Source organism: Mustela erminea, chromosome 1 (genome assembly GCF_009829155.1).
Source record: "Mustela erminea isolate mMusErm1 chromosome 1, mMusErm1.Pri, whole genome shotgun sequence".
In the NCBI taxonomy this organism is placed as follows: Eukaryota; Metazoa; Chordata; class Mammalia; order Carnivora; family Mustelidae; genus Mustela; species Mustela erminea.
In genome coordinates, this window is record NC_045614.1 from 72,558,515 (window position 1) to 72,572,164 (window position 13,650).

The 13,650-nt window shown below is 50.6% G+C and overlaps 2 protein-coding genes across 4 annotated transcripts in view; one reads left to right on the forward strand and one right to left on the reverse strand.

The window, feature by feature from the left end:
* The window catches only part of CMTM6 (CKLF like MARVEL transmembrane domain containing 6), a 48,927-nt gene that overhangs the window by 24,815 nt on the left and 10,462 nt on the right, over positions 1–13,650 (forward strand). The window lies entirely within an intron of this gene.
* CMTM7 (CKLF like MARVEL transmembrane domain containing 7) overlaps positions 8,660–13,650 on the reverse strand; it is a 58,007-nt gene continuing 53,016 nt past the window's right edge. For 2 of the 3 annotated variants that reach the window (XM_032320317.1, XM_032320148.1), the window contains 2 exons: positions 12,726–12,807; positions 9,775–9,884 (listed from right to left, as the gene is read on the reverse strand). In XM_032320317.1, the coding sequence (XP_032176208.1) occupies positions 9,871–9,884; positions 12,726–12,807 (96 nt within the window). In that variant the 3' untranslated portion in view covers positions 9,775–9,870. Of the gene's footprint in view, positions 9,885–12,725; positions 12,808–13,650 lie in introns of all 3 variants that reach the window. The other variant, XM_032320233.1, reaches the window with a different exon arrangement.

Below are 13,650 nucleotides of genomic sequence, written 5' to 3' on the forward strand. Positions count from 1 at the left end.
TGATCTCAGGGTCCTGGGATTGAGCCCCACATCAGGCTCTCTGCTCAGTGGGGAGCCTGCTTCCCATCACCCCCGCCCCGTCTGCCTGCTTGTGCTCTCTCTCTCTCTCTCAAATGAATAAAATCTTAAAGATTTTCATTTTATATTTAGTACTTGAATGTACCTTGATTTCTGTGTACGGTGTGAGTACCACATGCCATCTGATTTCTCGTGTTAGCAAGTGACTCTTTCCTTCTCTACGAGACAGTGTTCCCTCTGTCATTTGCCAGGTTTATGTATCTGTGTGGGTCCAGGGCTGGCTTTCTTGGGCTATTTTTCTGTACCTGATAAAGTGTTAATATCTAATAGGACAAGATTAAAATTGTTCTATTCTTGGCACCTTTTAAAAAAGATTTTATTTTCTTATTAGAGAGCATGAGGGGTTGGGTGGGGGCAGAGGGAGAGGGAGAAGCAGGCTCCCCACGAGGAGGGAGCTCAATGTGAAGCTTGATCCCGGGACCCCAGGATCATGACTTGAGATGCTTAACCAACTGAGCCATCCAGGTGCCCCTGTTTTAAAGGCTTTTTAAAAATACTTACAGGTGGGGCGCCTGGGTGGCTCAGTGGGTTAAAGCCTCTGCCTTCGGCCCAGGTCACGGTCCCAGGGTCCTGGGATCGAGCCCCACATCGGGCTCTCTGCTTGGCGGGGAACCTGCTTCCTCCTCTCTTTCTGCCTGCCTCTCTGCCTACTTGTAATCTGTCAAATAAATAAATAAAATCCTTAAAAAAAAAATACAGGTTTGCAGTAACATTGAGAGAAAGGTTACAGAGGTATTTTATTGTATAAAATTTTAAGCTAGGTTTGACAAGTTCCATAAAAAGCCCTCATTATTTTTTTCTTGGAACTGCAGTGAATTTGTAGATTAATTTTGGGGGAAATGATTTATGATAAACTTCATCACAAACCTAGAATCTCCACTGATTTGGATCTTTATTGTTTTTCAGTCAAGTCTCATGGTTTTCTTCATGAAGGTCCCAGCACGTCTTTTGTCAGATTTATCCTAGGTACTTGATTTCTGCAGGTTTCCAGAATGGGATCTTTATTTTAAAAATTACGTATTCTCCAGGCGCTTGGGTGGCTCAGTGGGTTAAAGCCTCTGCCTTCAGCTCAGTCATGATCTCAGGGTCCTGGGATCGAGTCCCACATCAAGCTCTCTGCTCAGCAAGGGCCCTGCTTCCCTTCCTCTCTCTCTGCTTGCCTCTCTGCCTACTTGTGATCTCTCTCTGTCACATAAATAAAATCTTTTTAAAAAATTATAAAAAATAAAAATTACGTATTCTGATTAGAATAGTGGAATGGGATTGGGATAGATTGTTATCGATCTTGTATCCAGCACTGTTGCTGGCATCTCTTGTTACCTCTGAGAATTTGTGGCTTCTTGTAGGATGTCTGATATCCTGGATTTATTTGTGTATTTGTGGCATTTTAAAAAATATTTTATTTATTTGAGAGAGCGAGAGAGAATGAGAGAGAGCATGAGTGGGGGAGGGGAAAAGGAAGAAGGAGAAGCAGACTCCCCTCTGAGCTGAGAGCCCAATGTGGGGCTTGATCCCGGGACCCTGAGATCATGACCTGAGCTGAAGGCAGTTGTTTAACCAACTGAGCCACCCAGGCGTCCCTGTCCTTCTGTCCTTTAACCTGTTCCTCTCCCTTCTCATGTTTCCTCTAAACTAAAAGATCACTCTAAAGGCTTGCTTAAAATCAGATTAGTCTTTTTCTTTTGTCAAGGTTTTCTTGTGGGTGATGGTGTGGACTTCACCAGGCTCTCAATCAAGCCTGCACTCACTGTACCCTTCGTGGTTGGGGGGCTGACATTGATCCCATCAACTTTATTAGTTCAAAGTTTCCATCCCTTGACCTTTCTCTACATCTGTTATCAGAAGTTGCAAAATGGTGACTGTCACTCCTGCCACGTTTATTAGCTAAAATTCTTCAGTAATGCTCTTCACACTTGTAGCACGCATATCTGACGTTCTAAACAACGTCAGATATTAACAACGGTCATCGGTCCTCCTCCTCATCTCCTGAACCAGTACAAAGACCTTAGAAGTGATGCCCATCAGTCCTTCCTGTCTAGTGCACTGTCATGGCCTAGCAGTTTTTACTTCATCCTGTTTTAACACCTCCCTCGCCTCTCATGTGTTCATCTCAGCGCTTTTCTCTAGATGTGGTTGCTTCACGTAACCATGGGTATAACATAAACATTGTGCCTGTAATTACGGGGTGGGGGGCACACTCACTGGATTATGTCGTCACTACTCCAGGCCTGGGTGGCCCAAACACCCGAACATACAGCTAAGCCGTCAGTGACAGCCCAGGAGCCAGCATATGGATGTTGTTCACTGGATCTCAGGGAGATGCACTCTGGTTAGAAGTCCCATGAGTTCAGCCCATTGCACAGGGTGTCCGCGGCTATGGGCCGTGACCCGGCTATAGCGTTGCACAGGACCTGCTTGCCTTGGCGGTGGGTGGGCTGTTTCATCACGGATTCTTGCCAGCTGGCTTATTTGCTAGGTGGGACCTTCCTTACACTAGCAGTTCATTAGGGCAAACACCTCTTAGTGAAGATGGTTAAAAGCTCAGGGTCTGGCCCTTCATCAGAAGATCTATTTTCTTCTCAGGAAAGGACTTTCTGGTTCTTGTCCCATCTGGAATCTAGCTCAGAGGTGCCAGATGAGAATGTCAAGTTGGAAATGGTTTGGTTTAGGGCCCTGGATGCTAGCGATTGCCTCACGGCCCCAAGAGAAAACCCTCAAATTCCAGGGCTCACAGGCCCAGAAGCCCAGGAGTTTCCATCGCCAGAGGCCAGTCAGCTGTGCGATCCATCAGACACCGGTAGTTCCTTGACGTCTGAGGGACACAGAGGCTTTAGGGTATGGCATTGCCTGAATCACCCCTAAGATTTCCTTGTTGGGGCCCTCCCTCAAACAGGCCTATCTGCTGACTTGGGGCGGAGGCTGTAGGAATATCCTCAGGCTTGAGACGTACTGTCTCCAATAGCTAATATGCAAAGCAGCCAGTTTTGGTGCAGGGCCACTTCTTTTGTGGTTGGTGGCTACTACAAAATTCCCTTTTTTTTTTTTTTTAAGATTTTTCTCATTTATTCACAAGAGCCAGAGGGAGAAGCAGGCTCCCCGCTGAGCAAGGAGCCCAACTTGGGACTCAATCCTAGAAATGTGGGATCATGACCTTAGCCAAAGGCAGACGTTTAACCGACTCAGCCACCCAAGTCCAGTTTGTCCTAACTTGATTGTGAAACAGCTCCATGAGCTGTGATACAGCTTCCAAGATGATCACTTGAAAGGCAGTTCACTTGGATTTCGTCCTCATTTAGGGCCCATCCGGCTTTTAGCAGCTGGGCTTGGGTGGCATGTAATGCAGCAAGAGCAGTTTTCTCTGTGGAGCCTTTATGGAAATGCATAACCACAGGGAGTTCACATCATTCTAGCAGTGTCCCATGCACAGATGCTCTGTCACCGGAGAATTTGGAACAACCCAAGTGTACTGCTGGGTGCTGTGGGGGGAAGGCACATTCCCCCACTCCATGCCCCTGCCCCCACCCCTAAGGAGATCTGAAAATCAAGTATTAGCAATGCCGGCAGTGGCTGCAAACCAAGAGCCAGGTATGATAGGTAGCAACCCGTTCATTCACTATGATGATGTCACGTACTATGGAAATGGACAGGACCGTGTTCTTTAAGCTTCCACGGTCTGGCTTCCATTGAAGCCACCTTCCATTGGCTGGCCTGAGTGTCCCATTGAAAGGAAGCTCAGAAGCTTCACACAGCACCCCTGGCTATATGAAACCTTGTGCGAGAAGACAGTGTACTTTTTCTTCTTCCAGGAAAAGGCACAAAGTTTTCCATCATCATGCTTGGCAAGCTATATGGGTAAACACCGTTCTGGGCTCAGCCTCTGACTGACCCTTAGATGAGCTACCAACAGAGGTCGCCATGAGTGTGTCCTATGAGCAGGTTCTTGCAAAAGAGCCGCGAGCAGAGTCCAGACCAAAAAACAAAATGCCCCACAAAACCACAAAACTACAGCTAGTATCTAATAAGCTGAGGAATATTTGGGGCTTCCTGCAGAGTGGGGTACAACCTGGAGACCCCATCCCATACCTGATTCTTGTCCCTCCTTGTCCCATGGCTAATCAGTGCAGTCGGATTGGGATCAGCTCAGATTGAGGTCTTTGCTCTACAGGAGCTGTGAAATCCGCCCCAGGTTTTCACTTCTGTTGGCCTGTGCACCCTCACAGCCCCCAGCCAGTCCTACTTCGCCTGGCCTTCTCATTCTGTCTTCCCTTGACTCTTAATCATAAAACAATGGACATGTGCAAAGCTTCCCCCCCCCTCCCTCAACCCCCGGGGGCTGCTTTTTTTTCCTGGCGTTCAGCGGCCTCATTACCCAGGACTTTTATTTCATAGGAAATCCACATCTTGTTGAAATGATTTGCCTGTTTGAGAATTTTGGTGGCGTTCTGCCCCGCCCACCCCAAGGCCTCCCTGGTCTTTCTCTCCAGATCCCTGGCCATTCACCTCTTGTCAGGGCTCTGTTTTTCATTGTTAGGCCACTCGCACCCAAGTGAATGATGAGATGCACTGCACAGTGCTTTGACCATTGGAGTTCTTTCCCCTCACCTTGTCTTCCAAGGCCACACCGGAGTAAGGCTATTCATGCCGCCCCCTCGTAATTCCTGCTTGTGCCCACATATCCAGCCCAATGAACGAACCACCCCATGTTGGCAGGAGTGAAGCTGGGAAGGAGAGAGCCAGCAGAGGGATGCCTTACCGAGCTGGCCGCCCCTATGTGATTCTTGCCTTGGTCCCACGGAACTGTCTTGGAGAAGTGATGTGATGTAAAACCTGTCTCAGAAGTTTGTCCTTGTAAGGACCTGTTTTACTGTCCCTTCTCCCCTTCCCCCGGGGACTTAAAAACAAGTCCCAGAAACCAGCTCCAGGTGTGAAGGCCAAGAAAAACAAGGCTGTACCCACCTCGAGTCTAGCCCTGACATAAGTACAGCCATCTTGGCAAAGCAAAAGCTGGCACCTTGTACTGTAAGAGTGGGTTAGCAAAAGAATGGGCATCCTGAAGGCCGGGAAGCCATTTTACTGAGTATCCCTAATGGGCCAACACTGCATATACCACCAGGGCGGTTAGGTGATGGCGCCACAGGGACAAAATGTTGAAGGAAAAAGTTAGTGCTTTACAACAGAAAGGTCATCTTTTCAATGGCTCAGTACCTCGAGGCCAAAGGTCGCCCTCCCCACGGTGAAACTGTAGGAGGCTGAGGCAGAAGGAAATGTAATTAAGGTGAAAATTCTTCTAACCCTAAATCTCACTTAACTGCCAGGGTGACACCAGGGTGGCAAAAAGTTAAACAAGGTTAAACTGTCAAATTGGGGTGCAGGAGATGTATGTAGCTATGAGGAAGGGCCTTGAAAATGCTATATAAACCCCTGGCTTTGAGTGCTCGGGGTCCTTGTTGAAACCCGCTGCGCCAGGCGGATACTTGGACCCTAGCTAGCTGGAAATAAACCTCGCTGTGTGACTTGCATTATTGAGAGTGTTCTCTGTCTAATTGAGGGGTGGTCGACACCGTACCCTAACATCCTGGGAAAGGAGAACAAATGTATCCCCTGACACCTGCGCCCCAGCGGGTAGGGTAGCGTAGGCACTGTCCAGCACTTGCGGGTTATACATGTGTGGGTGCTGGCTGGGGTCCCTGGCAACGTCCACAGGAAAGCTCCCACGTAAGAGTCCGCAGGCATCAGTGGAGGTCTGGAGCACAGCTGTGTGGTTATGATGGCATGAAGTTGGTCACAGCCCTTGCAGGACTGGCACTGTGGCGATGGCTTGTATCAAGACATACGTGAGGCCCGGAGGATGTAAAGTGTTGCGTAAAGGAGGGAAAGGGGTGTCTGTTACTGTAACATAACAGTAAGAGAATGAAGTCCCAAAAGATTACAGAGGGCGTGGTGACCATTTCATGTAATTACAAATAACTACTGTAGTTATATGCACTTTCTAGGCAATCCATATAACTGCAATAGAGCTACAGAATAAGTAAAGCAAAGATGTGAATGGAAGAGTCCGCAGGTTACGCTGGAAGGAGATGGGGAGGGGTGAGGAAACGGAGTTTTGCACAGTCGCAGTTCAAGGTTAAACGTTGCGCTGCGCCCCGCTGCCACAAGAGGGCGCGCGCTACTAGTTGAGGACGCGCCCGGCGGCCACCTGCGGGGCCGCGGGGTTTTGTTTTCGTCAAAGGAAAGTTGGGGCCAGCTGCGAGAGGGGTGGCAGGGCACCAGCGGGGGCGCCTGCTGGCAGGGGACCTCGGGGAGGGCCCCCGCCCCACGGGTTTCGGGAGGAAGCAGGTGCCGGCCCGCGAAGCCTGGACGCGCGCCGGCCTCAGCCCTGACTTCCTGCTGCCCGGCACCCTCCTTCCCCGGACCCCGCAGGGGAGCAAACCGAGGGCCCGCGGGCTGCGCGAAGCCTCCGCACGGGTGTGGTTCGGCCTGAAGCGCGTCATTTTGAAAGTTCGTTTGGCAGCCTTTAGAACCCAGGAAATGTTTAGCCTGAAAATCCAGACTTGCACTTCTCTAGGGCACTTGGGGCTGCCGTCCCCTCCACGTGCACACCCCCTTCCCTGGGCAGTGCGGTCTTTCAGTTTGGGTCAGATGGGTATTCAGCGGGACCGTTATTCCGGCTGTTAGCGCCCCTCAGAACCGAGCCAAGGGGCGCACTCGATACCGCGGCATTTCCTTTTTTGCACAACTCAGCGTGGAGTTAACCCCGGTCTTCTCGTTTGCGTAATCCTCATATACGGAAAACACGACGGTAAAACCCCAGCGAGCCACCAGTCGCCTCATTCACCTTCAAGGTCCACAGGCTCCAGTTCCCCTCCCGGTGGCCTTCAAGAGGAGGCCCCTCGGGGTCCCCTTCCCCGGGCTGGGCTGATTGCTCTGGCCAGGGTCCCGGAGCCTGGCAGCTCCCTTCCTCTCAGGGGGTTGGGAACGTTGGTTTTTTTTTGTTTTGTTTTGTTTTGTTTTTTAAACAGAAATCCCCCTTCTCAATCTAAACCATGTGGAAACTCCACTATATAACACAGGAAATAGGCTATTAGTATAAATAACCGATTTATAGTAATATATACTGTAAGAACGGTACTAATTTGAAAAGTCCCCAGTTTGGCATGTAAGACCTCTTCTCTGGATTCATTCCCCTGCTTTGTCTTGGCTGTGCAGGGACAGAGAAATTCTGGTTCCATCCAGAACACAGCAGGTTCGGAGACACTTGACTCACACACTTGGCATCTTCCTCCTTAAGGGCGCAAGGCCAGGGTCCCCTGAGGCTGCCCAAGGTGAGGGAGTCTGTGGGGGCGGCAGGAGGGTTGAGGGGTTCTAGTGTCAGTGTTTGTTACTGAGAACGGAGAGTGTGTGGTTTAAGGGGTTAACATATTCTGCACATAAAATCAGACCTCCATGAGCTGCCTGAAGCACCCCTGAGGGCTCACAGAATTTTCAAAGTGCTGGTTGCTGTGGAGAGGGCCCAAAGACCCTTGTGTTTCCATGACAACAAAGTTAGCTTTTCATGCTGGGGAGGTGGCCTGGGTGGGAGATGGTGGCACAGGGAATGGGCCAGCTCTGGGTCATCTGAGCATCCTGGCTGGAGGGCTGAACAGGTAAATGTGTCTGGAAGGGAAGCTTCTAGCACAAGGCTGCAAGCACAAGGAGTGTGTCAGGCCAGGACCTCCCTCGGGAGCACACTTGTTTCCTTCTCTGGGCCTGTCTGCAGACACCACAGCCAACTGTCTGTGGACGAAGCCAGCTGGCCTAGGCCGGCTCTGCCCTGGCCATTCCCGAGGCCCCCAGGGCACGGTGGTCACAGGCCAGGCCCAGGAGAGGGCCAGATCTGGCCTCAAATCCCAGCCCTTTCGCCAGCCTGGCTTCCCACTCAGCTTCCTCCCTGGGTCCCTGCTCCACTGCCCGTCTGTTCAGGGAAGGTGCGAGGCATTTTACTGTAGCCCAGAGCAGTCCGCTGGAGAGAACCACACCACGTCGTCTGTCTCAGAGGGCCTCTCCAAGCAAGTTTTTCTTGTGGGTGGCAGAGGCTTCCCGGAGAGAGAGCACCACCCTCCATCTTCCCTCCCTCCCTCCCTCCTCAGGCATGCCCAAGGAGGCTCTGCTTGCCAGGGAGCTGGCTTCCTATGGCAGAGGCTGTGGGCAGACCAGCTTCGGCCTCGTCTCTCAGTGCCCCCTCAAGCCACAGGTGCCAGCATGCTTCTCTGGGGGCTCAGGTTGGCCCGACTCCCTGTCCTCCCTCCAGGGCCCAGTCTTCCCTCCTCTCGCATCTTTACTGCCCAGTGGGTCACTTCCCACTGGGAGCTGGGGAGCTGGCGGTGGAGTCTGGGTTACACATAGCACCACCCCTGGGCTGATCAGTCTCACACCCACATCCTGCAGCCTTGACTCTCCGGCACCGGTTAGCACACGGCACGGGCCGTGCTGCCAGCATGGGCTGGGTGGCACCCGGGGCTCTGTCTTCTTCCATGCCCCAGGTAGCTCTCCCAGCTGCTGAGGTGCCTAGACAGAAGGCCTTGTACTGCGTTTTTGTTTTTTAATTGTGGTAAAAGATACATAAAACTTACCAGTTTAACCATTTTTAGGGGTGCAGTAGCATTATGTTGTTGGGCAGCCGCCGCCACCATCCATCTCCAGAACATTTCATTCTTCCCAAATGGCACTGTGCCCATGAAACATGAACTCCCCGGTCCCTGCTCTCGGTCCCTGGCCACAATTCTTTCTGTCTCTGACTTGTAACTTCTCTAGGAACCTCCTGTAAATGGCATCAGACAGTTCTGGTCCTTAGATGTCTGCTTATTTCACTCAGTATTATGACTTTGAGGTTCCTCATGTTGTAGTATGTTCCAGAATCTCCTACCTTATTTTTTTTTTTTTTAAAGGGCTGCTTGCGTGGCTCTTGAATACTGCTTTCTGTTTGTGTGTGAACAGTACTGGCTTCCACCCTTCACCACCAATTTACTCTGAATTTACTATGCAAATCTGCCTCTGCTGTTCTCCTTCCCCGGGGAGGGGGTGGTGTGCACACACACGGGTGGGGCCCCCAGGCTTCCCCATGAGTCCTGTGGGCCCCATCACTCTAATCCTGGTTGACAGCCTCAGTTAATGAGAAATCCTTGTGCAACTGGCCAAGTCAATTATTTTATTACAAAACACACACACACCCCTACACAGACACACACACACACACACACACATGCACACACACAAAACACACACAGACACACACACAATGGGAATTAAGGCTGAGGCCCGAAAGGAGCCAGGATCTCTGATCTGGGGACAGGCTGACCGCAGACTGCTTCTGCAGATGTGCCTCACTTAAGAAAGAGGGTCTCTCCCAGAGGGACTTCCCAAGCTAGATAAATTAGGAGATGGCTTGGTTTCTATAAGGGGACTTAAGGCGGCTTCACTCCCCCTGAGGAATGTGAAGCAGAAGCAGATTTAGGCAGGCGTTTCCAGAAACCCCTCCCTCGTGAGTTAAGTGGGGTCATCGGTCCCTGAGGCGGTTGGTTCCCAAAGCAGGAGGGAGAGACCAGATCTCCCTGGAGGCTGGTCTTCATTCCTAGGCGGGGAGGACTATTCTCCAAGGACTGGAAAGAGAGGCTCAGCGTGGCTCCGGAGCCCAGGACACCCTCCTACGTGGACGGGGCTTTGGCACAGAAGCTCAGGGTCAGAAGCCCTTCATGGGGGCTGGCCCACTGACCCTCCTGTCTGCAGGGCCTCCAGTGGGGCCAGCCTGGGGTGGCGTCACACAGCTGCATCTTGGGAAGGAAATGACAAAGTTAGACGGCTGGCCGGGCAGGGCCCACAGAGAAGCCACACAGCAGGGGACCGAGCCCAAGCTGGGCTCAGTGCACTTCCTCCCCCACCCAGCACCAACAGCCCTTGGAGTGATTTTAGTCTTTCTGAATACACTTCTTAAAGAGAAAAAAATTCAGTAGTGCGGGGAGGATTTCCCTTCCTGCTACCCCTCTCCACCTAGGCATATCCTCAGAGGGACTTGAACTGCTTTAGTTCCTTCTTTTGGTTCTTCCTTCCCCCAAAAAAATTTTTTTTAAGAATTTATTTATTTATGGGGCACCTGGGTGGCTTAGTGGGTTAAAGCCTCTGCCTTCAGCCCAGATCATGATCCCAGGGTTCTGGGATCGAGCCCCGCATCAGCCTCTCTGCTCAGTGCAGAGCCTGCTTCTCTCTCTCTCTCTCTGCCTGCCTCTCTGCCTACTTGTGTTCTCTGTCAAATAAATAAATAAAATCTTTAAAAAAAAAAAAGGAATTTATTTATTTATTTGACAGAGAGAGATCACAAGTAGGCAGAGAGGCAGGCAGAGAGAGAGGAGGAAGCAGGCTCCCCGCTGAGCAGAGAGCCCGATGCGGGACTCGATCCCAGGACTCTGGGATCATGACCTGAGCCGAAGGCAGTGGCTTAACCCAATGAGCCACCCAGGTGCCCCATTCCTTCCCAAACTTTAAGCCCTATGTTTCTGCCAATATTTACACACGTATCACCTTCAGCTGTTACCTAGTAACACTCTTCTTTACTTTTCATCCTTCATTTTTCCTTAAACAGCTTGACGGAGATATACTCCAGGTACCATATAACCCACCCGTCTAAATTGTACACTTCTAAGTGTACACATATTCACAGGACGGCACCAGAACTCACTGTCACAATGTGAAAATGTTTCGTCACTTCCAAGAGGCCCCCTGCCCATCTGCCGTCCCGTCCCCTAGCCCCTGGTCACCCCCCACCCCATGCCCTCCCCGCCATCTACTTTCTGCCTCTTGGGATGAGTCTATTCGACACATTTCCCATCAATGGGATCCTACAGCCTGTGGTCTTTTGTGCCTGGGTCCCTGCCCTCAGTGTCCTGTTAACTTTTTGTCAGCAGCTTCTGGAAAGAAATGGAAGCTCTGATGAAATAAGCCCTCTGCGGGGCAGCTCGACCCCCAGACTGTACATGCTCTGCTATTTTGTAGTGTATTCTTTTTTTTTTTTTTTTAAGATTTATTTATTTATTTATTTGACAGGGATCACAAGTAGGCAGAGAGAAAGGAAGGGAAGCAGGCTCTCTGAGAAAGCCCGATGCGGGGCTCAATCCCAGGACCCTGGGATCATGACCTGAGCCGAAGGCAGAGGCTTTAACCCACTGAGCCGCCCAGGTGCCCTGCAGTGTATTCTTTTAAAGGAAAGAAGAACAGAGGAAGGAAGGCTGGAGTAGAGAAGGGAACTAATGAAAATTGTTGGCTCAAGTTCTCAGCAGTGTTACTTCTAGGAATGTATTCTAAAGAGAGACAGTATCAGGGATGAGTATGGGGCTATATTTACAAGGATGTTCTTTACAACACTGCTTAGTAGCAAAGAGTTAAAAAAAAAAACCAAATGAAACATAATGACCCCAAGTAGGAGACAAACTATGACACAGACGTGCAGTGGGGTCAGTACCACACCATGCAGCCATTAAAAGTGAGGGAGAAGAGGGGACTTGGCTGGCTCAGTCAGTGGAGCGTGTGACTCTTGATCTCAGGGTTGTGAGTTCGAGTCGCACGTTGGGTACAGAGGTCACTTAAAAATAAAATCTTGGGGCACCTGGGTGGCTCAACGGGTTAATCCTCTGCCTTCGCTCAGGTCATGATCTCAGAGTCCTGGGATGGACCCCTGCACTGGGCTCTCTGCTCAGCAGGGAGCCTGCTCCCCCACCCCCGCCCCGCCTGCCTCTCTACCTACTTGTGATCTGTCAAAATCTAAAAAAAAAAAGGGGCGCCTGGGTAGCTCAGTGGGTTAAAGCCTCTGCCTTCGGCTCAGGTCATGATCTCAGGGTCCTGGGATTGAGCACTGCATGGGGCTCTCTGCTCAGCAGGGAGCCTGCTTCCACTTCTCTCTCTCTACCTGCCTCTCTGCCTGCTTGTGATCTCTGTCAAATAAATAAAATCTTAAAAAGAAAAACTTTAAAAAAATAAAATCTTAAAAGTGAATGAATGAATGAATTCATAAATAAACTCTTTAAAAAAAAAAAAAAAACATGTTGGAGATAAATCCTCAACCATGTGGGGAAAATGCCTGATAGGCAGTTAAGTAGGAGAACAAGAGCAAGTTACAGTAACACAAGAAGTCTGATCCTTTAATAAAAGTAACATATATATCTATAGATCTTTATACCTATCTATGTATCTTTACATCCGTCCATCCATCCCTCCATCCAGAGAAAGGAAATACTGGAAGGACAGACACCCAGCAGCTGCTCTTCCTGGGTAATGTGATAACAGATGGTTTTCATGAAATTTTTTTTTTCTTTATGTGCACTTTGTAAATTCTCTGCACTTCACTTTTGTCATTAGGAAACTGATTTAAAGAAAATGCTTCAGCATTAGAGGCGGACATGTGAGGGTATCCCGGGTGTGGAAATGAGGCAAGGGCAGAGGGTCTTGGGTTCCACCTTTCCAACTAGGCCCCACGCCTCCAGGCCTCCCCTTCAGTGGGGCCCTTCCCTGTTGTGGCGTTCGGTCAGCAACAGTGCTGACCGAACGCCACAACAGGCTGTCCTCCCGTTCCCCAGCAGAGGGAACTTTCAGAGATGGCCTGTGTTTGGACAAGCGGAACTCACCTGTTGACTGGGTCACACATGAGATCTTGTAGGACATCCAGATACTCGCCAGGCAGAGGAATGTAGCCACGAAACCAAAGATCTGCACAGGACAGGGAGGAAAGGAAGTCCCAAGGCCCAGGGCCGATCACTCGGGCTGTCCTTTATGTTCCTCATTCCTGTACCAGCTGTGGCCCAGAGGGAGCCTGGGGAATTGAGTGACCTGACACCTGGGCCTTGCTCAGGTGCAGGGCCGGTCCCCAGGCCTCCCCCAGCAGGGCCCTGGCTCAGGACTGGCCCTCAGGCTCTGGCCTCCACCTCCTGGCCCTCCTCACTCCAGGCAACTTCAGGGCCCACGTTCGGGTTTGTATTTACAACTGAGCTAAGGCCAAGACACTGCACAAGACAGTTACTGGGTTAGCGAAAGAGGAAAAGGTGGAACTGTACATTTCAGATGGGGTTTTTACATTTCTAACGTTCAAATGGACTTTACTGATGGGGCAGGGTTGCATTTCATTCATAACGGCTTTCTGTTCCGTCTTGCTGTATAGCTGTGTACTAATAGTCAGAATCTGAGGCCTTGATACACGGTTTTATGTTTGCACATACTTCAACAATAGTAGGCTAAAATCAGTTGAGGCAGCGCTCCTTCCCTTTCTGAGGCTCCCCGTTGTGCTGAAGTGGCTAACCTCGCTGACCTAGGAAAGCTGACCCAGCCCAGTCCAGCTTCATTTAAAGAGGAGGAACAGGGCCCCCAGAGAGGAAAAGGGCCTCAGGGCAGGGCTCCTCCGATGGTCCAGAGAGAAGCAGGTGCACCCTCTGGTGTCTGTCTGGCCCTTCGAAGCCTGAAGCCATTTCCTCACCTGTGAACACCTGCAGTAGCTCTAATTTACCGACCACCTACTCTGTGCCCATGTTCTAAGCCCATCAGGGGTGCTGTTCCCTT